At 40.3% G+C, this 22,976-nt stretch overlaps 1 protein-coding gene across 2 annotated transcripts in view; it reads left to right on the forward strand.

The window, feature by feature from the left end:
* ptprn2 (protein tyrosine phosphatase receptor type N2) overlaps positions 1-22,976 on the forward strand; it is a 171,711-nt gene that overhangs the window by 11,588 nt on the left and 137,147 nt on the right. For both annotated transcript variants that reach the window (XM_030756189.1, XM_030756188.1), the window contains exon 2: positions 14,147-14,197. In XM_030756189.1, the coding sequence (XP_030612049.1) occupies positions 14,147-14,197 (51 nt within the window). The remainder of the gene's footprint in view (positions 1-14,146; positions 14,198-22,976) is intronic.

The raw sequence follows: 22,976 nt of genomic DNA on the forward strand, positions 1-22,976 counted from the left end.
ACACACAAATAGCCGTAAGCAGGTGGAGCATTAAACAGAGAACTGAAAACCAAAGAAGACCTAGAATAAGAGTGCTTCCTTTCAGCAGGTCACCAAGAACACAAATCCTAATGAATGCTAATAATCCTCCTACAAATCACCTTCTCATCACAGGCTGCCTGCTGTATATAAAAGATGGATGTAGCTACATGACGTTACCTCTTGGTTTATGGACTACTTTTTTTTAGGGCCAATAATTTCCCATTTTGGCCACCTCCATTGTGTTTTTTGGTGTCAGAAGTGACCATGTTTGTACAAGAAGGTGGAGTGCTGATTTATCAGCTGTCATAAGCTAACTCGGTGTATCATAATTTTAAGGTTTAATACACTTCCAATAGAGGACTAATGAGGGAAATCCATCCATTTTCTGTCACTTATATAGGATCAGGTCATGGGAGGGCAGTCTAAGCATAGACACCCAGAACTCCCTCTCCCCAGCCCCCTCCTCCAGCTCCTCTGGGGGGACACTGAGGTGTTTCCAAATCATCTGAGAGACAGAATCTCTTCAGCATGCCCTGGGTCTTCCCCGGGGCTTCCTCCCAGCGCGACACGCCTGAAACACCTCCGCTGGGAGGCATCCATGAGGCATCCTAGTCAGGTGCCTGAACCACCTCAGCTGGCTTCTTTTGATGAAAATTATACATAGAGAGAAAAACTCTTTTTTTTTTTTGTACCAGGACATAAACATACTTATTTCTGCTGTAAAGCTGGAAGAGTTGATTTGTTTTTGGATCCGCCTCAAGTGGAAATTGAGGAACTGTTTATGGCACTTTGGTGTTGGCTTAATTTTTCAGCCCTGGTTACAACTATTAGTGTGGTTTAAGCCCATTTGTGGTGCCCCAATTGAGCCACAAATTTAAATAATGGAAGTTTGGATGTTGACTGAAGGACTGGTTATGTACATAATACCCCACCATTTAAAATGCATCAGATACTGTAGCTACTTTTCAGCTTACCTGAATATAGATTGCCCTTCCTTTGGATAGCTTAATGCCGACATTCATCTTGCAATTGGGTGATTATGCTGAAGTGTTTCATATGACACATAAAATATAAAGACTGTTACCCCATAAAGCATGTAGGATAAAATATTAGGACAGGAATGCTATTTGTTCAGTTTACATTGCATTATATTTATTTGGTTTTTCCAAAGTTACAGTCAGCTCAAGAGAAGGGCTTCATGCATGAAATTTTTGATGGCCTGTGTTTGCAGCACAAGTCTTGCTACTGAGATTTCACCTCAGTGTAAAGAAGTCAGGCCAGTCCCAGCTTTATTTTACTCTTTGGACACAGTGGACTGGAGCACAGCAGGTGCTGAAAGGACCTCTGAAAAGAAAGATGACATAAAGTGGAGCAAGCATTGATGCATATGACTGTGTAACAATGTACTATATATAAGAAGAGAGATTATTCAGCAGATGCATGCCAGGTGTGCCAGCCTCCTCAACTGGTCCTGCTCCCTGAATCATTCTGCTCCATCTCTCCCTCATATAGCTGAACCAGAAAGCCCCATCCCACTGCCACAGTGTTTTAGGTGAGTCAAAAATCTGATCGCTTTTAGGTGTCTGTATTAACTCGAGCCATAAAAGTGCCCATCCCTCAGTGATGAGGGGTGCTCTGACCGGGGAGAAGCATGAAGATGGTTTCATTTCAATTTGCTCTTATCTCATTTGCATCTGAAAGTACTTAATTCCACAGGTGGCACAGCTGAATAGTTTCATTTTAAGCTGTGAAATTACCACTCAGGCACATGAATAACTTGAGACCAACAAAGATGTCATTTCACTTCCATTTGCATGTCCACAGTTTCACATCTGCATGACAGTAAAGTCTAAACACTGTGGCACGGTACTGACCTGCACTGCAATTGAGATTTGGCTGGCAAGCACGAGTTAAACCTTTGTCCTCACCTGGAGGATTAGATATTCCCCTCCTGGCAGCTTGTGTTGGTTCACTTCGAGCTCCTTGGAACATAAGAAAGAGGAGGCTTAGCTGTTTGACTTGCTCCAGTTCTGCATTTCAACACTCAATCACACCTCAGGAGAGGGGAGAAAATCAAATGTCTGAATCACTCAGTGCAGGTCGGGGAAAAGGTCAACCCGGCCTATTTCTGGGTTCTCTGTTGCCACAGTGACGCTGCCATCTTTAATTCATAGACGTTGTCTGGGCTGTCGCCTGGAGCTGGCGGCTGAGTGACTGAGAGTGACCTGTCTGCCAGGGAATTCTTAGGGAATTGTGTCTGGTTACACTCTTCTGGATTTCAGGTGGTTTCACATCAGGTCCTCTCGTGAATCAAAGTGACCTCAAAGCCCCCCTGACTATCAGACCCAAGCTCCTAATTCAGGTTAAACACCTTTAGATTTAGTTTTTGATGCTTTAAATTTGCACTAAAGAAAAATCCCCAAAATATCCATATGTGCTAAAAGTTAGATATTGGGTAAAATCTTTTACAAACATTTTTTTTTAATAAAAATGACTACACTATGCATTAAATGTGAAGCTACAACTAAAAGGTAATTGGCTTTGCACAAAATCTGTAAACAAGGGCAAACAGCTAGCTCTGGCTCTACTTTAAAATAACCCGCCAGCACCCAATTTTCAAGCTTATTAATTAACAAGGTATACACTACCGCTTAAAAGTTTGAGGTCAATTAGGAATGTGCACAACAGAGCAAGAAGTCTGAGAGACAGATGCCTCACAGGCTTAATTAGATGCTATTTTGAAGTTCTTTTTTGGCTATTATATACAACACTTTAATCAATCCCACAGAAGTTGATGTACCAGATCCTATTTATTACTTTTTAATTTCCGCAGAATAGTTTTCAGCCGCACTAACATGACTGGAAAACTATAAGGCTTTACATATCAGGGTATAATAAAAATAATCTGGTCCTTATCAGGTCTTAAAATTAGGTAAACACAAACTCAAATGAACTAGAAAACATGACGTATCACACAATCTCATTATTTATTAAACAAAAATGAAGGCAAAATACAGAAGGAGTGTGTAAAAAACGTATTGCTTCGGTAAGAGTTGGGAGGGTAAGTATCAGCCAGGTGCCAATAATTAAATGCACTTGATTAATTGATTATCAGCAAGTGTGAGTACATCTATAAAAGCAGAGGTTTGGGTAGTTTGCTGGTCTGAAGCATTCAGGTATATGTTAACACAATAATCTTAGAGAAGCAATTCTTGCTGCCCTTCCATCTGGGAAGGGTTTTAAGGCCATTTCCAAACAATCTGAAGTCCATCATTCTACAGTGAAAAAGATTATTCACAAGCAGAAAACATTCAGACAGTTGCTAATCTTCCCAGAAGCAAATCCACCACACGGTCAGACTGTGCAGGCCTCAGAGAAACTGCAAAAAACCCAAGAGCTACATCTCAGCCTCTACAGGCCTCAGTTAGCATGTTACTGTAAGTGATAAAATTTATGACAGTTCAGAAAAAGACCGAGCAGCTTACCTTTGCAATGTTGCATCTGAACAAACCACAAGACTTGTGGAACAATGTATTTTGAACAGATGAGACCAAAGTGGAGATGTCTAGCCATAATGCACAGCACCACATTTGGTAAAATCAAGCACAGCATATCACCCCATACCTAACTGTCAAGGATGTGGAGGGGTGATTATTTGGACTTGTTTAGACGCATTGAATTCAGGTGTTTCAATCACTTCCATGGTCACAGTTTATAAAACCAAGCACCTAGGCATGCAGACTGCTTCTACAAACATTAGTGAAAGAATGGGTTGCTCTCAGGAGCTCAGTGAATCCCAGCATGGTAACGTGATAAATGGCACCTGTGCACAAGCCCAGTCATGAAATTTCCTTGCTACTAAATATTCCACAGTCAAATGTTAGTGGTATTATGACAAAGTTCAAGTGATTCGGAATGACAGCAACTCGGTCACAAAGTGGTAAACCACGTAAAATCACAGAGCGGGGTCAGTGGATCTGAGGTGCATAGTGCACAGCAGGGTTATTATAGTTAACGAAAACGAACGAAATAACGAAAACTGAAATTGAAAAAACATTGTCGTTAACTGAAATAAATAAAAACTATAATTAAAAGGAAAAAACGATAACTAATTAAAACTGAATTGTGAGTTTACAAAACTAACTAAAACTAACTGAAATTATCGATAAGCTGACTTTCATTTACTTGTTTTTTTTTTTTTTTTAAGTCTTGTGGATTGATATGAAATCATTTTTTCCGCTCTCCGAGTTTAAGCTGGGAGCGCCACAGGACAACTGTGTGTGTGAGTGCGCATGTGCGTGCGCTCACCGCGCTGGTCCGCAAAGTAATAGCTGCGGTCTGCCGAGAAAGCGGCAGAGTCCCGTATGGAGGTTCTTTGAGTACAAACACCTGCACACGACCACAAGGTAATTAACACTCACAATCCAGCTACACAAGCATAAATGTGGACATGAGGTCGGCAAGTTCCGTAGGCTATGTACAGAGGCCACAAAGACCCTGCAGGTTTAATTAGCAGCATCTAACCAAGCTAGCTCCAAAACAGAAGCAGCTTCAGGTGGTGAGAACATCAGGATGCAGCTGGATTTGAGCTTTGACTCCTTCAAAGAGTTTGTTTTTGTCACCACATGTAGCTGTTATTAATCTACTGCACTGATGCTGAACTTTATTGTGGAGTTTATTGTAGAATTTATTGAGTTTGGGAGTTCATGTTTTTCTTTGTTTCTCCCTGTTGATGTTCATGTGTGTCCTTAATATTACACACATTTAGCATGTCTTGTGAACAGTTGGTTGTTGAATATATTTCTTTAAACTGTATCTTTTGTCAAGTTTTCATTACACAATAGTCACTTTTGCGCCTTGAATCTTGCACCTGATTAGGTGTGAAAATACTAAAACTAATACTGAAACTAACTAAAACTAAGCATGAAACCAAAAATAAAAACTAATAAAAACGAGCAAAACCACTATGAAAACTAATTAAAACTACCTGAATTAAAGAAAAAAAAGTAAAAACTAACTAAAACTAAACTATAATGTAAAATCCAAAACTATTATAACCCTGGTGCACAGAGGTCACTAACTTTCTGCAGTCAGTTGCTACAGGCCTCCAAACTTCATGTGGCCTTCAATTAGCTCAAGAGCAGTGCATAGAGAGCTTCATGGAATGGGTTTACATGGCCGAGCTGCTGCATCCAAGTCTTACATCATCAAGCACAATGTAAAGCGTCAGATGCAGTAGTGTAAAGCACGCAGCCACTGGACTCTAGAACAGTGGAGACGTTTTCTCTGGAGTGATGAATCACACTTCTCTATCTGACAATCTGATGGATGAGTCTGGGTTTGGCTGTTGCCGGGAGAACGGTACTTGTCTGACTGCATTGTGCAAAGTGTAAAGTTTGGTGGAGGGGGGATTATGGTGTGGGGTGGTTTTTCAGGAGTTGGGCTCGGCCCCTTAGTTCAAGTGAAAGGATCTCTTAATGCTTCAGCATACCAAGACATTTTAGACAATTTCATGCTCCCAACTTTGTGGGAACAGTTTTGGGACGGCCCCTTCCTGTTCCAACATGACTGAGCACCAGCGCACAAAGCAAGATCCATAAAGACTTGACTGGCCTGCACAGTCCTGACCTCAACCCGACAGAACACCTTTGGGATGAATTAGAGCACCAGACACAAAACAATCCTATTCTGTAATAATATAACTGAGTATTATTATTGTTTTTATTTTATTTTATTTATTTATTGGCATTTAAGTGAATTATTCACTTTGTCCTTTACCTCATAGAGAATAGTTTCCTGATGAAATATGGGCCAATGAAATGTCAGTGTCTTACTTAAACAACAGTTATAACAGTGCCCTGTCATGTTCAGGTGAAAATGCATGGGCGAATATATAAAAACATAAAGGATGGTGATAAGGTAACCAGAGCTCAATTGCTGACACATAACATGCAGCATTTGACAAGAACAGACCTTCTGGAGCAGAGAAAAGCTTGGAGCCATCTTTAATTTTAGCAGGAGAGCGCCTTAATGGCACAAGCTGTTTAAATCTGCGGACATGGTGTCAAGCTGATGCTAATTTGCTTGCAGGTGATGTTTTTCTCTGCTGTCCCTGCTCTAGCCACGCTCCCTTTTCAATTCACTTTGCACTTTTATTGCCGCTGTCACCCGCCGTGCTGTTCTAAAATGGCTTTTTTGGCTGACGGTACAGTTGTGCATGATTTAAAAAATGAGTCAGGCGTCCTTGGTTGCAGCTTATATTTATAATAAGAGATACTTTGGTGGCTTCAGAGAGCGAATGAAATATGCCCTTAACTGCAGCAGGCATTAGGATTGGCTGTTCTCGCTGCCAGGTTCCCAGCATTCTCCTTGGCCCCTCAGACATTGCAGATGGTATCCCGGCACCGGCCAACCACCTGTGAGGGAAAGTGGATGATCAGGCCTCTGACTTCTTGTTGAGCTTTGGGTTTTGCCTCATAGGGACATATTTAATGTTCCGGACAAGGTCAGTCTGTCACAGCCAAGATTTTAGAGATGGTCCAAAGCAGATCTTCCAGACCTAAATGTGCACTGGGATGTGTAACGAATAGCTTGATAACGCTCAGGTGGAGATTAAATGAGATAATGTGGTTATATTGTTTTCTAATGAGAGACTTTTCTTATGTAATTGCTTTTCCTTAAATGACCTTAAACAAGATTTTCACTCCTCTCTGATTTCACACCCCCAAGGGGAGACACTCATGCTGTTATATGCTGACACGCTGGTGGTTTTAGTTTTAGGTTAACGGTTTTTGTGTGTGTGTGTGTGTGTGTGTGTGTGTGTGTGTGTGTGTGTGTGTGTGTGTGTGTGTGTGTGTGTGTGCGTGTGTTTATAATACCTTGTGGGGACAATTTTCCTGACATATACTACGTTGTGGGGACCAATTGCTCCTTGTGGGGACTGGAACCTTGTCCCCACAAGGGGAAACCCTGTTTTTGGGTCAGGGGTCAGAGTTAGGGCTAAGGTATGAATTGAGTTTAGGTTAGGGTTAGGGTTAGGTATGTGATGGTTAGGGTTAGGAAAAGGGTAAAGGTAAGGTTTAGGCTGTAGAAATGAATGGAAGTCAATGGAAATTCCCCACAAAGATAGCAAAACACACTTGTGTGTGTGTGTGTGTGTGTGTGGTGTGTGTGTGTGTGTGTGTGTGTGTGTGTGTGTGTGTGTGTGTGTGTGTGTGTGTGTGTGTTGTGCGTGCGTGTCTGTGGGTGCTGCTCCTTGTTCACTGTCCTAAATAGCATTTACTTGTAATAAAGCAGGTAGGGGGCATCCTTGGAAAGTGTTTCTGTGCTGTATGTAAAGGTCTTGGAAAAGGTAATTGATCCAAGTTCCCTTTTTTTTTCTGCATACTTTTCTGAAGGTTTTTTTTTTTTATGCAAGGTTATGCATATCATGTTATACTGTATGTCATTTTGAAAGACAAACAGAGGCAGACAGTGACGGTATCACGTGCAGGTTTGCAGCTCTGTCTGACTTCTCTTTTTCCACTTTCTCCTGAGAATTAACATCTCTAGCTACCAGTGCATCTTATTAAAAAACTGTGAAGTGACTCCGCTGACCTTCTGGATTCTCCCTTCATACAGTATTTGTAAATTGGGTCACAAAGCATCTATTTTGGGAGTGGAACCTTCATATTTACAGCAGTTGACGTCAGCTCTCATCTAGTGCAGCTACTAACATTTACTTTCATTATCACTTAATCTTGCAATCATTTGTTTATCAAATATCAAAACAACCTAAAATGGTTAAATTCCATTTTTCTGTCATAATATCCAAAAGTTCACCAGTCAGTCCTCAGTCCGAAGATACTCATTTGATTTATAAAACAAGAGAGGAACGAAGCATCTCACTGGGGAACCTAAAAGCTTTGAATTTATTTCACTATTACTAAATAAATTAACCAATTAACCACTTATCTAAAGCATTAACAAATAGCCCACTGATGTATACTACTTAAATATTTTTGTTAAACCAACTAAAAAGAAGAAAACAAATATTTAGGAAATCTGTTAAAAACTTGTTTAAAACTAAAAAATATATTATTCATTAAGCAAATAACAAACTGAAATAATTAAATAGTCCTTAATCAAAAAACACAACATTTTGTCCTTGATAACAGCTTCCATTCTTGCTGTCATTGTTTTTATGTCTTTTCGAAAGTCTGTTTTGCTATTGAGTTCCAAATAGTTCCTAAATGTTCCCAGAGACTTGCTTTGTTTTCTGTCTTTGAATCCACTAAATCCTAAATTGAATTCAGGTCCAGACCTTGACTTTGCCAGTCCATCAGTTCTAGTAGTCCAGATTCCTTTTTCTTAGTCTCTGCATAGCTTTGAAGCATGCTTGGTGTCATTGTCTTGTTGGTATATGAACCCATCAGTTTCAGTTCAGAAAGGATTCTATGATATACCAAGATGTTGTGGTAGACCTTCTTGTTCATGATACTGTTGATTTTCAATAACTTGCCCATGTTTGCTGTTTCCAGAAATTGAACCCATATCATGATGGTTGAGGGTGCAATGCAGCTAGCATCCAAACCTTCTCCAGCTTTTCTGCGGTGGTAAACACAATGATACTGACCAAAGAGTTCAAACTTGGACTCTATCTAGTGTTCCTTCTTCCAGTCATTTACAGTCCAGTATTTGTGCTACCTGGCATATCCTTGTTTGTACAGTTGTCTGTTTATGGTCATTCTGGAGACCTTCTCAGACTCTGATCTAGAAGCATAATGATCAGCTGTGGTCTTCCTTCTATCTCTAGTGCTTAAAATCTTGAGGTGCCTGACGTCTGCTTCAGTCAGCTTGGCACATTTTGTAAGTAAAAGTCCCAGCAATCGACTCCAAAGCATACGTGACCACACTGTGACAACGCTTTGTGTCTTGCCCTATTTTTCTGAAAGACCATCCAGTATCACAAAAATCATGACATTTTACCATTTTGAACAGGAGCGTGGAAATCTTGTTTTTATACCCAAATTTGAGCTGGCACACTGGACCCCTCTGAGAAGTCCGAAATGAATCAAGCATAACATTCAACCACAAAAACCACATTTTTTGTTCAGGAATGCAAGTAAATAACTGTAATTAAAAAAAATAACAATGTGCTTTACATTTTTTTTTCATCTTTTTTGTAAAACAGTAAATGTGAAAATTCATGGATAACAACAATTATATTTTCTTATTGTTGAATCTGACCTTAACTGAGGCAAGTGAGGTCTGCAGTTCTTTAGATGTTGTTCTGAGTTCTTTTGTGACCTCCGTAATAAGTTGTTGATGATGCACTCGAGGAGTTATTTTGGTAGGTCGGTCGCTCTCACTGTGGTTCGCTGGAGTCCCAAAGCTTTACAAATGGCTTTGTAACCCTTTTCAGACTGATAGATGTCAGTGACTTTGTTTCTCAGCTGTTTCTTTAGATCATGGCATAATGTGTTGCTTTTTGAGATCCTTTAACCTGCTTCACAGATTCTATTTAAATGATTTCTTGGTTCAGCGGGTCTGGCAGTAATTAGACCTGGGTGTGGTTCGAGAAACTGAACTCAGCTTTCCAAAAATGTGGTTTATCACAGTTAATTCCTGATTTATCAAGGGGGTGACTACTTTTTCACCCAGGGCCAGGCAGGTTTGGATAGCTTTTTCCCCCTTAATAAATAAAATAATTTAAAAACTGCATTTTGTATTTACTTGGGTTATCTTTGTCTAATATTAAAATTTGTTTGATGATGTAAGTGTGACAACTATGCAAAAAAACTAAGAACTCGAGAAGAGGGCAAATACTTTTTTTTTATAGCACTGAATATGTAAAAATAGAGAAATAGAGAAGTAACAGTAGTTGGAAACTAAAGGGTGAATATATGTGACGCATTTTTGCTGCATTGCTCACAGGTTGAAGGAATAAATATCACATGCTCAAGTTAAAATGAGCTAAAAAGCACAAATCATTTCCCTTTAAATCCATTTGTATCCGTACTTACTTGACTTGAAGAGCGGCCACAGATAAGCTATGATTGATCTGTGATGAGGGTGACGTGGCCTCGGTACTTAATACCAAGTGTAGCACTTTTTCGTGAAGGTCATTTTGTTTGTGAAATTATCTTGTATGCCTTGGGTTAAATAAAACAATGTGGCTGTTCTTTGTCAGGATGCTTCATTAAGATATAGCAAGGCCTATCCCCCCCCCCCCCCCTCTTCTCTTTTCTTTTCTTTTTTCCCCCCTCAGCATGGACAAATCCTTTTTTCTGCCTGAGGTAATCAGCAGCATCCACTGTGATTGCATTTTAATTAAAAGGCACCATTTTAATCATCTCTGGCACAGTGTTGGAGAAAGGCGTTGTGCTGTTATCAATTCTATGTCCCTGTCTATCTCACACATACACACACGCACACACACAGGCAGGCACACACACACGCACACACACACACACTGTCTGAATAACTATGCTCGACTGGACGCGTTATTAGTGGAAAGTCATAATTAATATTGAGAGCCGACAAGGCTTCCCAGAGAACCCCATGAATTAAGCAGCGAAGTGATGAGGAGGTAAAGTTGAATGGACTGACACTAATTGCAGAGTACTGAGATGTGGATGGTCAAGAGGGATTGACTCTTCCTGCTCTAAGTGACTGCTTTATAAGTTTGCTATAAATTATTTTTTCATTTACCTCCACGCTAAATGTAAAAGTCTTGGTAAATTAGACAGTGCTAAGGGGAAATTAGGGCTGGCAGGTGAATATTGTTTGTGTGGTGTATAAAATGTCAAAATATATATATTTTTGTCAAGCCCAAGGTGACATCTTAAAATTGTTTCATTTTTGAAAAAAAGAAAAACCTCAATATATTCAGTTTACTGACAGGAAGTGATGCCTAATGAATGAAAAGGAACAAATCCTCTCAGTTTAGAAGCTTTAACTAGTTAATTAAGCTTGAAGTAAGAGTCTAATTGTTAATCAATTATCCAAAGTTTCTAGCTAATTTATTTTTGTTGATTAACTAACCAAGGAATTAATTGAGCTCTAATTAATGTTCATCATCAGAAAGTCAAATGACTCAATCAAAAGTAGTGACAATCCAGACATGCTTCACCCCGCCATTCTCAATCAACTCCTGGTATAATAGTTTTTTCATTTTTTAATTCAAATAGCAACAATATTGCCAATGACAATTTATAATTAAAAAAAACAGCAATAGAAAAAAGAATACAAAGATTGATACATATATCAATCAATTCAATTAATTTAAACTCAATTCAACATGTTCAATTAACAGCTATACATCACATGCACATATTGGCAGCCAGATAGGCCCGAGTACTTTTAATTTTGACATGTTTAACTCACTGAACTTTGGAAATACAGACCTGAGTTGGTTGAAGTCAGTTGTCCTTACCTCACTGAGTAATTTAAAAGGAAATGCATCTCTGTTTAAGCCTCACCTGTCAAACTGTTTTCTTTTGGTTTTCATCACTTTTTCTGTCTTCCGTTGCCGGTTTGCGGTCGCTGAGCTTATGATTGGTTAAGATGTGATTTCTGATTTCTACCTCTGACAGTTAAGAGATATTCTGCCAATTCATGATCTCCCTAGTCTGCTTTGGCTCTTAGTTCCTCCTTTCCAGTGTTTCAGATAGGTTTCTTTGCATTGTGTCATAATTTGCTTAACTCTGATTGGTGTTTGGGAAGCGGTGTTGTTTTGAGACTGGTTGGGGTATGTTTAAGTGAAGGCGGTTAGTCTCAGCACTATCTGACTTAAGGGACTCTTTCCTGGGCATGGTTCTTGGGTTTGGAAGGCCTTGGGATTGAGGATGTCTTGAGGGATGGAGCTTTTTTGAGTGTTAATTATCAGAGGGTATCTGCTGAATTCTGCTCGACAGGCATTTGTTGGAGTTTTTCTGTGTACGTGTAAAATTTATCTGTAGAACACTGCATGCGGAGATTCTGCTAATGGGTATTTATAACCTAATCTCTATGAACATAAATCTGTCTCATATATAATGAGACATCAGATGTATCATATAAATATGTATAATATGTTTGCAAAGGACAAGATTTGTAATCCGAGTAGCACTGACTGCCTGCACCAAGAGCAAAAGAGTAACTCACTGGCCGATGCTGATTCTCCAAACTGTCACTATTGTCTGACAGTGATTTAGATCTTCATTAGCCTCTTTAAGTGTATCTATGTTCATAGTGAAAAATGATTGGGAAGTGTTGGGCTGCATATGAGCAGGCCCCAGAGACACCATAAGTGATAGTTGATGAGTACCCAGATTAAATTTAACCCGTATTTGGCAGATTTTCTTTGTCATTAAAAGTACAACCCTGTCATATTAAGGTTGATAACACTGTAAGAAGTTGTCTTGCACCTCTCACCATTAACACTCATATGGATTTATGCTTCTGGTCTCCAGTCTGTATGATTCACTTCTTTTGCAGCTCTGTTTTTGAACAGGGAGCATACAGAAGGCTTATTATCAACTCCTATAAACACCCCTGATGATCTGTGGTATTTTCTATCTAAAAGCTTCTGAAATGAGATAGAAAAACCCTGTACTAAAGTCCAGGTTTTAAACTGAGAGCAGAACTTTAGAGTTATGGTTATGGTTACTTGTAAATTACAAATGTAACTGAAAAACACCCTTCCAAAAATGTATTGGTGCATAGACAGGCATCCTTTAGCCTATAATCTGTCCATTAAAATGAGGTATATGCTCTTTATGATGCAAAATAATATGCAGGTACAATGAGTTGGAAAATCAATTCATGGTGCTGGTTTTGGAGCAGTAAGTTCCCTTTCTGCAGTTTGGGATATTCTGCCTTTTAGTTTTGTTCCAGAGAGCTGAGCGACCTTACAGCTCTGTGTTGATGACCCACTCTACATCATTAAATAGCAATTTTGCTGACGTATTGAAGCCATTACCTTGAAAAAAGTAATTTCATAAAATATGCCCTCAACTCCTAAACAAAATAGCTGTGCATTGTGCCTCTAAGTTCTAGTTCCCATGCAGATTATCCTTTAATAATACAACAGAATAATGATGCGAACGTCCAACTAGGAAAGAAGAAACTTGAACAAACTTTGAATAAGTAATGCATGAAAAGTTCCTCTCTCTCATCCACACCTGTCCTTATTATCTGCCCTTTCTGTGCCAATTGATTACCCGACATCCCGCGACTATCTCTTCTCATTATTAAAGAAGTCTGACAGACAACTCTCCTCCTACTCAGCCTGTTCTTCATTCACGGTCACAAGCTGCTCATTGCTGTCCATCGAGGCCACCGGGCCAAGAGAGTGCATCCAATTCTGTCACTCCACATGATGAGCAAAGGGGGGGGAAATAACAAAGATAAAAGACTTGAAGAAAGAGGGCTGAGGCTCGGCCTAGTTGTTTGCAGATTGTGCCAGTGTGTTGCCAGCACTGCAAACGCCATTAACTCAGCAGTATGTCAAGAGCTCATTGAACAAGCCTAAATCTTGTGCTCTGCGTAGTTTATTTTGATCCTGAATGTGTGAACACCTCCAGACGAGTACAAGACAGAAAATTACACTTCAGGAGGAGTTTTATACCCTACAGACTTTTTTTTTTCACACCTCAGTCTTTTCCTAGAAATGTGTAAATGTAGAGGATCACCTGTGCAGATCGGCGAGCAGAACAATCAGTCCTCTGTTCGCTGCAACTCCCACATGTGAGATATGAACACAGTGAACAGCTACTCATAATGCTTCTGCCATCTGTTCATTTATTAGACTGGAACACCCATTCTTAGTCCAAGCGTTAAAGTTCATTAATATTCATGCAACATTCATAAATGGAAGCACTGCCCATGGAGTTGGGGTATCAGTGTCAGAGACAGGATAGGGGAAGTCACACTAATTGATGATTGATGGCTCTGCCATTAGCAGCAGAGCCCACGGCTAGAGTTAATGTAGTCCTGCACTTTTATAGAGTTGCCACATATTTAGAAATTGTGATATCTGGCTAATTTTGTACTACATTTTCTTTTTTTTTTTCTTCTTTCTCTCTAGCAAAGATAACACTTTAACTAGTTGATCTACTTTCATTTTTTGTGTCCTTTCTGTTTTACCTTCTCTCACCTCCAGGTTGCCTGTTTGAAGATGAGCTCTGTGCACCATATGAGTTCTGCGTCAACGGTAAGTCCATCTTGATCCATGCACACATGCCTCTGCTTATTATATTCACGATGTTCAAGGACACTTAAAAAGTTTTATAAAGTGTATGCAAAGTTAGTCACACAGGGACTTAATAATCCTGAGTAACACAGGCTTAAAGACTGGTCGGCAACCATCTGGCAACCACCAGCTACTAGGGAAAAATTGATTATCCCCAACTGGTTGGTGAGGGGTTGCTGGCAGATGCCAGGTGAAACTGGTTATAGAGAGGTATACAGTTGTGTTGGTTGCTGCAGTGGCCTGTAGTTTGCATGGAAGATGCTGCCTTGTCTGCAAACACTCAGCAACTGGTAGTGAAACTGTGAATAAAGCAACACAAACTGGAAACAGAGACAGTTTGCCTTCAAAGTAAAAGTTACACCCTTTTAAACACGTTGGTTACAGCAATGAGGACAACTTTTACTTTAAAGGCAGACATTCTCTGTTTCTGGTTTGCGTCACACTCTCACAGTTTCACTATCGTTTGGCAAGTAATTGGCAAGTATTTGCAGATAAGTTGGCATCTTCCATGCAAAATGCGGGCCATCAATAGCAACCAAAGCAATGACAAGGAGGTTTTTGGTGCAGCAACTTTGCAACCAATTTAACCTGATAACTGTCAGCAAGCTCCATCAACCATCATCCCTAGTGACTGGAGGTTGCCTGGGGATTGTCCACCAGTCTCTAGGCCTGTGTGACTGAGGTCTTTATCCTCATTACAAATGACTGTGGAACCCTGAAACCCATCTTTAAATGTATTTTAAAAATGCTCCTGTGGATTTCTTGTGTTTAAAAAACAAAGAGTAGGAGGGGGGACCTGGCTGCAGATAAGATGGTGGACCTCAGACATGTTTGCCTTTCTCTCCAAAATCACGGCTCAGTTTATACCATGGCTTTTGGTCCATGGATTCTGTTCATACCTCAGTCTTTCTTCTGCCTGATGTAGCTTCATTTTAGGTGCTCCATATAAAGATGAAACTGTGATATAATATTGTTGTCCGTGTTTGTATTGCAAATTGGGTCTCTGGTTCAGAAGTGTTAGACCCTGATTTCTTATAACATTAGCTGTTTATCTCTGGTACACAATATTATAGCAAATGCTGTCAGCTAATTATAACACTCTCTGTAGGATGGTGCTGTATTTGCACCAGTTAGCCAGAACAATAAAAACCTAATACTCTGTAGTTTCCCCAAAATGAGCTAGAACAGATTTGGCATGGACACCTTCTCTCTTGGGGGCGTCCCATGGTATTGGGCACTGTGACATTGCCAGCTGATTTCTTGGGTCATGAATGTCCTGATGAGTGAGCCTCTATGGATCAGGCTTGTGGTAGGAGGGCACGGCAGGACTTGGATGCTCGACTGGTTTGGGACATAGGAGGATTGGAGGCTGGGTCAAGGCCTTACACTCTTTGCCATGTTCCTTGAGCTGCCCCTCCCTGCAGTGGCACTCTGCCTGGGTGTCTGCAGCAATGTTTAGGTATTTGGTATCTGTCAAAGTAACATTCACTCGAATGTCCGGATCCAAGACATCCCAGCAGAACGCTGCATTGTAACAAAATGTTATTCACTCCACCTGTCAGCAGTACTGAAAATTTGGAGTCACTGTTATGAGTGCTGCGAGTATTATGCTTCAGAATTTGTAAATGTGAAGTTCGAGTTTCATCAAAAGGGTTCTTAAAAAAGTCTCAGCATCCCCGAACCTGCAGATAAAATCTAATGTTATTTTTAATCATTCCCAGATTTATACATAGCTAGCTGGCGACTGAAGGTCTTGTTCACAGTGTTATTCAGCTTAGTTTAGACATACAGTATGAGTCATGTTTAAGAAAAGCTTTAAAATGAATGGGAGCCAGGCTGCAACAATAATACCACACAATATAAACACACAGCAGTTGTCCAATCTCATTCATCTTATGATTGATGCCGGTATCATGTTTTCCCCCTTTGTATTCCAGCGTTTCCCCAAACCGCACATGATCTCGACCTCATTTACAAACCCTCTTGTCTTGGAGCGCAGGCCTGTCTGTCTCAGTGGTTGCCATGACAACATGTCACCTGATGAATAGAGGGGAAATGTCATAGCTTTTCACAGTGTGGCATTCAGATGGATCACACAGCGGGCTGCAATTTTAAAGGGGATTGATAGCGTGTCGATATCGAGGATCGTCTTCACTGCAAGCTATCGGGAAAGGTTAATGTATTCAACACAGCAGCAGCAGGAAATCAGGGAAGGGTCGTACGTGTGCGAAGTGGTTTCATGTCCGCGTGTTTGTTTTTGTCCTTGCAGGCATAATGATTAAATGCCTACGCTTTAAGGCTGTTTGTTTGTCTACTCACTTCAATTACTTTCTGCACACTCATCCTGAAACCTGTATCACAAACAAGATGAAGGCAGAGAGAGGAAGACGAGCACGTTCTCAGTCAGTAGAATTATATGCAAAACATGAACTATAGTCAATAAAACACAAGTATCAGACTGACAATTAATATGTTAATAAGAGGAAGAGAATGAGATTGACCTGAGTTAACATTAGGTTTTGAACTTTGTGTATGTCCTCAGATTTTTGTAAACATGATTACTAAGCCACAGCACATCGGAGATAATTCATACATGATCTGATTACATTAAAAAAAAAAATTAAAAAAACCCTTCTGCATAATTTTGCATACTGTTGAAGGAACACTGATTTGAAAGTGATGCCAAAACTCCTTCACACTTTGAGATACCAAGTACAAAATGATACCAAATCATTTAGCCTGGAAAACAAATGAATTACTAATTAATGACCTTAAAGTTTAATTGGAAAGAAGCTGATGAACACAGTACTTTAAGGGCTATACTATACATGGGCACCACTGTATGTTCACAGTGAACAATCTGACCACCTATGGTACTGTGAACACGCCATAGGTGATCTTTTATCATGGTAAAGGTAAATGGACTGGTACTTACATAGTTCTTTTCTACTCTATTTGAGCACTCAAAGCGCCTTGATATTTTTAGTATTGATTTTGAAGTTGACTATTTTCAGGACTGATCACTTGCTGATTCCCAGTAATTTTCAGTAAAGCTTAAAAATAAATAATCATGGATGCAGTCACCATATTTCTGAAGAACAGAGATGGATCATTAAAGATTTGTTCAGCGTTTTACAAAATATGCTCATAAATGTTCCTGCACAGATGTGAACATTGATACCACTCATGCCTATAATATAAATATAAAGCTACAACCAGCAGCTATAGTTAACGTGGCTGTGCAGACATGGTAACACTCTCTTTAAGCAGATTAAATAGACCTGCAATGTCACATAATTCAACATAAAACCATTGGCCATGTTTTAAAAATTTTTGTACATGTAAAAAAAAAAACCCAATATATATTATTTATTTATATCCTTAGAATGTGTTAAGTACTGAGCCTTTCCCTGGGAATGTAATTTCCTCATTGTGGGACTAATAAAGGTATTCGTATTTGTATTCGTATTGGTTGTGTGTCTCTGATGTCACACCTCTGCCAAAGTCCTTTGCAGAACTTTACACCGCTCAGAAGACAAGCCTGCAAAGGGACTTTTATTTTGAAAACAAAATCTCTATGCTGCTCCTGTTTCTGACTTCCTGCCCTCTTCATATGTTCATCACACTTTTAGCTTCAAGGCCACAAATACCTGAAATATTTATGAGGTTAGAAGTGCTAGTTGGCGGGTTTTGTTAACTTTGCACTGAACCAAAGAAAGCCAGATAAACCTTTTTCTAAAAAATGATGAACCACTGCTCTGAGACGTGTTTTCAAAAAAAGCAAGGGGACTATCTAGCAGTGAGAGGCAGTGAGTAGGCTTTGGAATTGCAGCAAGTTAGAGCAAATTGGGAGACCTCCTCCCTTTTTTCCATATTAACCCAGTTTCAGAGGAAAGGGTGAAAAAGAACAGCGTACAGAAGAGAAATATATTTTTAAAAAAGACTTTAATTACACAGCCTGCATTGGTACAAGGGAGCATAATTGAAGGAAACTGCTGACACCTTCACATAAAAATACCCAGAGGCAGACAGGAGTGTCTTAGTTGGTGTGGAAACATTAGAATATGAAGACTCATGAAGAATATGATGTGGATGATCATTTCTTTGAAGATTTGTCTGTTTTTATCAGCCACAGCACAGCTTGTGAGTCTCCATGTGTGTGTGTCATCATGGCAAAATGTGATCCTCCAGGCACCTACTGTAGCAGGAACATCTAAATATGGGTTTAAGTACTTTGGCAGGTGTTTACACGTTTGTTTGGATGGATGTGCAGATTTGTGCCAGATACATTCAGAATGAAGACCAAATTCAGCCCACAGGTACTGAGTACTCATGTTATCACATAACAATTTAGTAATGACCTCTGAGTACTCATGGGTTGGAGCGTCATCGTGTAGCTGGTGTGATCCCCGTGCAAGATTGGCCTCTAGTTGTAGTTTAATTTTAGCTTTTATTTTTTTTATTTTACCCCACTCAAACTATCCATCTTCAACTGAAATGTAATTACTGTGCTGTGCTTGCTCACTGTGGGAAAATATATACAGGCAAAAAAGACTAATGTTAGATTAATGTTGTACCTAATATGCAAGTAATGAAACATTATTTAGTTGCCTCATCTGCATATTCAGTCTAGCTCTGTCACTCTCCACTGGACTCCTGATGAGCAGCATCCACTGCACAGACACATGATGTGTGGGAGTAACTAGGTCTGCCACATCAACTCTTCCTCAGGTCCCTGAAGGAGTAACCTGGTTTATTCTGGGATGGGCCAACTGTTCTTTACCCGGACTGTTGCCATGCAGGGTGGCTGAGGGCAGGGAAGGGTTGCATCATTTTATATATGACTGATTATCATTTACAGTGCTTATGAAAACACATTTTGTTGAAGTTTTTTTTTTTTTTAGCATTCACCAGCATGAAAAAAGCTCTTTAAAAAATGTAGTGGCTCCATCCCAAAGCATTCACCCTTTTTAAGACATATTGTATATATACTATTGGTGCAAATGATTCTCTGAGCATTTTCAACTATTCATAGTATATTTGACACAAATGGTCAGGTCTGTAAATCCACAAAAAAAAAGGACCCTTGTTCATCATTGTTCATCAATTTGTTGGCTGAAATAACAATTAACTGCTTCCTTTCAAATTTTATCAGCTGTAGCTAGAATAAGCTAATATGAGACTTTAATTTTTCCAGATTACGCATTGCAAAGAGACAAATCACAGAGGAGTTGCTCTCATCAGTATAGAATGATTCAGATTGATTGTGACATGTTATCTCTCTGCACTTATAAGTTAACTGGAAATTATTTGCAAACCTTTGCCAATCTGTCTGAGAGTGACTGTGTAACGGGTACCGGTTCACAGCGCCCGTGAGCAGCTTTACCGATAGCTGGAATAATGGAAAACAATAAGATGACACAGGAGAAGCGGTTTGTCGTCTCTGATTCCTCCTCAGCTATATTTATTAACACATCACATATCATTAACTGTTAACACTGTCCATTTTAAATCAGCATCATCTTGCTGTACACACATATGTATAATGTCTCCTTAGACATGTTTCAGTGTCCATAAATCACACATATTCATCAGACATTAACTCTGTTACAATATCTCCTTTATGTCTCTTTCTCATATCACAGATTAACACTGGTTAGTACTGTATTTTAAATGTACCTTTAGAAAAATACCATGAGGTATTAATGGACTCCATATTAAACAGTAGTAAGTAAATAAACACAAACTTTTAAACATATTGATTAATTTATACATTTTACTCTTCTCAGTTTTAATCTACCTTTTAACTAGCACAAAGATATAAACATCAAATACATAGAGAAACTTGCCACTTAATACATGAAACAATGAGAATGAAAGTGCATCAGCTCACACAGGCTTTCAGTAGTTAGCTGCCTGCTAGCAAAATGGCCGCACTGCTGTCACTTTCACTCTCGGTGACGATCGATCTCATAAACAAAGGATAACGCATCTTACCGCTCATTAACACCATCGTTCTGAATTCGACTTTGTCTACAAACATTAACTAGCAGTTACACCCATTTTCCTTACAGTTTCAAACACAACATACCTGGAATAATGGAAAACAATAAGATGACACAGGAGAAGCGGTTTGTCGTCTCTGATTCCTCCTCAGCTATGAGGGGAATGCACGAGCGGCAGGCACACCACCATCTCACAGTGCCTCCTACTGGTGGGAGCGGAGTAACTGCATACACACTCAATATTTAACACAGTGTGTGAACCTAAAATTGACCCATATAAATACAAACAAAATATATCTGAAACACAGCATTATACACCTTATTCAAATGCTTATTTCTAATTACATCCACATGTGAACACACACTTGTGGGCTTCACACGCTCCCTGACAAAAATAAAAATGTCTCCTGACATTTACCAAATCATTTACCAACTTTTCAAATTAAAGGTTGCACCTATTATTGTTTATTACGAACAGATCTCTCTTCAAATGCACACCAGGGTGGGTGGCATGTATGGAGTTGGTGTATGTGGCATGTATGGTGTTTGGGTGTACAAAATGGGGTGTGTGCATGGTGTCCAAATGGTTGGAATGTATGGCAAAAGAGGCAGTGGTGGAGGTGTGTGAGATGCAACTATGACAGGTGAGTATGGTGCTGTGTGCGCAGAAACTGTATTTGCGCTAGTCTGTGATCGGACTGATGGTTCACCCAATGTGTTGTATGTGAGAAATTGTGTTGGTTTTGTTTCACGAGCAGACCTTCTAATCTCTGGCTGATCATGCTCAACAGGTGGGGTCTGGGATCGGCCTTCTGTACCAGACTGTCGAGGTTCTTGAACTCCATTGTCTGTCTCAGGTTCAATAAGAGCATGTTGGTCTTCATCCTGGTTTTGTTCAGCTCCACTTTCTGTAGGAGACAGGTTGTGCTCGGGCACCGTATGACCACTGCTGATCACAGGTTCGGGAGCAACCGAGTCTCCCACAGGGTTTTGACAAGGATCTCTCAGAGAAAAGGTAAGTTCCTCATGGTTGATGAGAGATCTTTCTTCAGTTCTTTCCGCAGGTACTCTGAGCCAGTAATGAGAGACACAGTCATCATCTGAGTCTGAGTTGTCATTCTCATCCATTTCTTGTGCGTCTGTCTGTCTTTCTTTGTGTTTTGGTCTCTTGTCAGGGACATGTCTGGCATGGGGTGAAACAACTTCCACAGGCAAGTCATTTACTAGCAATAGGAGATTGCGGTGTAGTGTTCTGGTTTTCTTGTGGTCACCGCTCTCAGGACAGACAATGTACACTGGACTCTCAGCAAGCTGACTTTTGACGATATAGATAGTCTTCTCCCAATATGATCTTAACTTGCCTGGCCCTCCACGTTCACTGAGATTCCTTACCAGAACCCGGTCTCCAGGTTGCAACATGACTCCTTTTGTTTTCCTGTCATAGATTACTTTCCCTCTGTCACTGGACTTTTTGCTGTTCTCACTTGCAATCCGATAGGCTTCTGCCATTCTCTCAGCCCATTTTTCCGCATAACCCCTTGGCGAGTATGACTCCTTATCTCGAGTCAACCCAAACAGCAAGTCAATTGGGAGATGTGGATGACGGCCATAGAGGAGGAAAAAGGGTGAGTAGCCAGTGGATTCATGTCGAGTACAATTGTATGCGTGGATAATGTGTGGGAGGTGGTCCTTCCACCGCAGTTTCTCACTTTCTGTCAGTGTTCTCAACATCTGGAGTATGGTGCGGTTCAATCGCTCAGCTGGATTGCCCTGCGGATGGTATGGCGTTGTCCTTGAGTGACCTACTCCAGCCAGTTTCTGCAGCGTTTCGAACAGTTTGTTTTCAAATTCACGGCCTTGGTCGTGATGCAATTTGGCCGGATATCCAAATCGGGGTATGAAGTCACTGAAAATCCGCTCAGCAGCTGTTTTTCCACTCTTGTTCTTTGTGGGATAGGCCTGAGCAAATCGAGTGAAATGATCAAGCACCACCAGAATGTATTCGTAGCCTCCACAACTTGCTTCCAAATGCAAGTAATCAATACACACAAGTTCCAAAGGGAAGCTTGATGTGATGCTACCCATAGGAGCACGATCATGAGTGACAGGCTTCTTGGCTTTGACACATGGACATCTCCGAGTGACATAGTCCTCAATTTCTTTTGCCATAAACGGCCAGTAGAACCTTTCTCTAGCAAGGTGGGTCACTCTTTCTGTGCCGACATGGCCCATCTCATTGTGCAGATACTTAAGGGCTAATGTTCTGTATTTGGTAGGGAGGACCAACTGTTTCCGCCCATTTGTTTGTCGGTACAGGAGGTCATTTTCCAGGTATAACCTGCTCCATTCTTGCAGCATCCTCCGAGCAGCTCCACTTAGAGTTTTGCGTGTCTCATCTGTCACTTTGGTAGTTGATGCTTTCAGCTCTATTATCTGACTTATAGCTTGATCTTCTCTCTGTGCTTTCACCAGATTATCATGGCTTATGGTTGGCAGGTTAGGGTAAGGCTTTTGGTGTAGATCTGGGGAGGAGGTATTAAGTGCTGCAACCCAGGCCACATCTTTGCGCTCAGCTGCCTGGCTACCATGCCATGTTGCACAAACAACTTCATCAGAGAGCTTCTCTGTGCAAGTCATTTCATATTTCTCCATGTCCAAAGGAAGGCGAGACAGAGTGTCTGCATCCGCGTTTGACTTTCCAGGCCTGTACTTGATGTCAAACCGGAAATCAGAGA

This window comes from Archocentrus centrarchus, chromosome 20, assembly GCF_007364275.1.
Source record: "Archocentrus centrarchus isolate MPI-CPG fArcCen1 chromosome 20, fArcCen1, whole genome shotgun sequence".
NCBI lineage: Eukaryota > Metazoa > Chordata > Actinopteri > Cichliformes > Cichlidae > Archocentrus > Archocentrus centrarchus.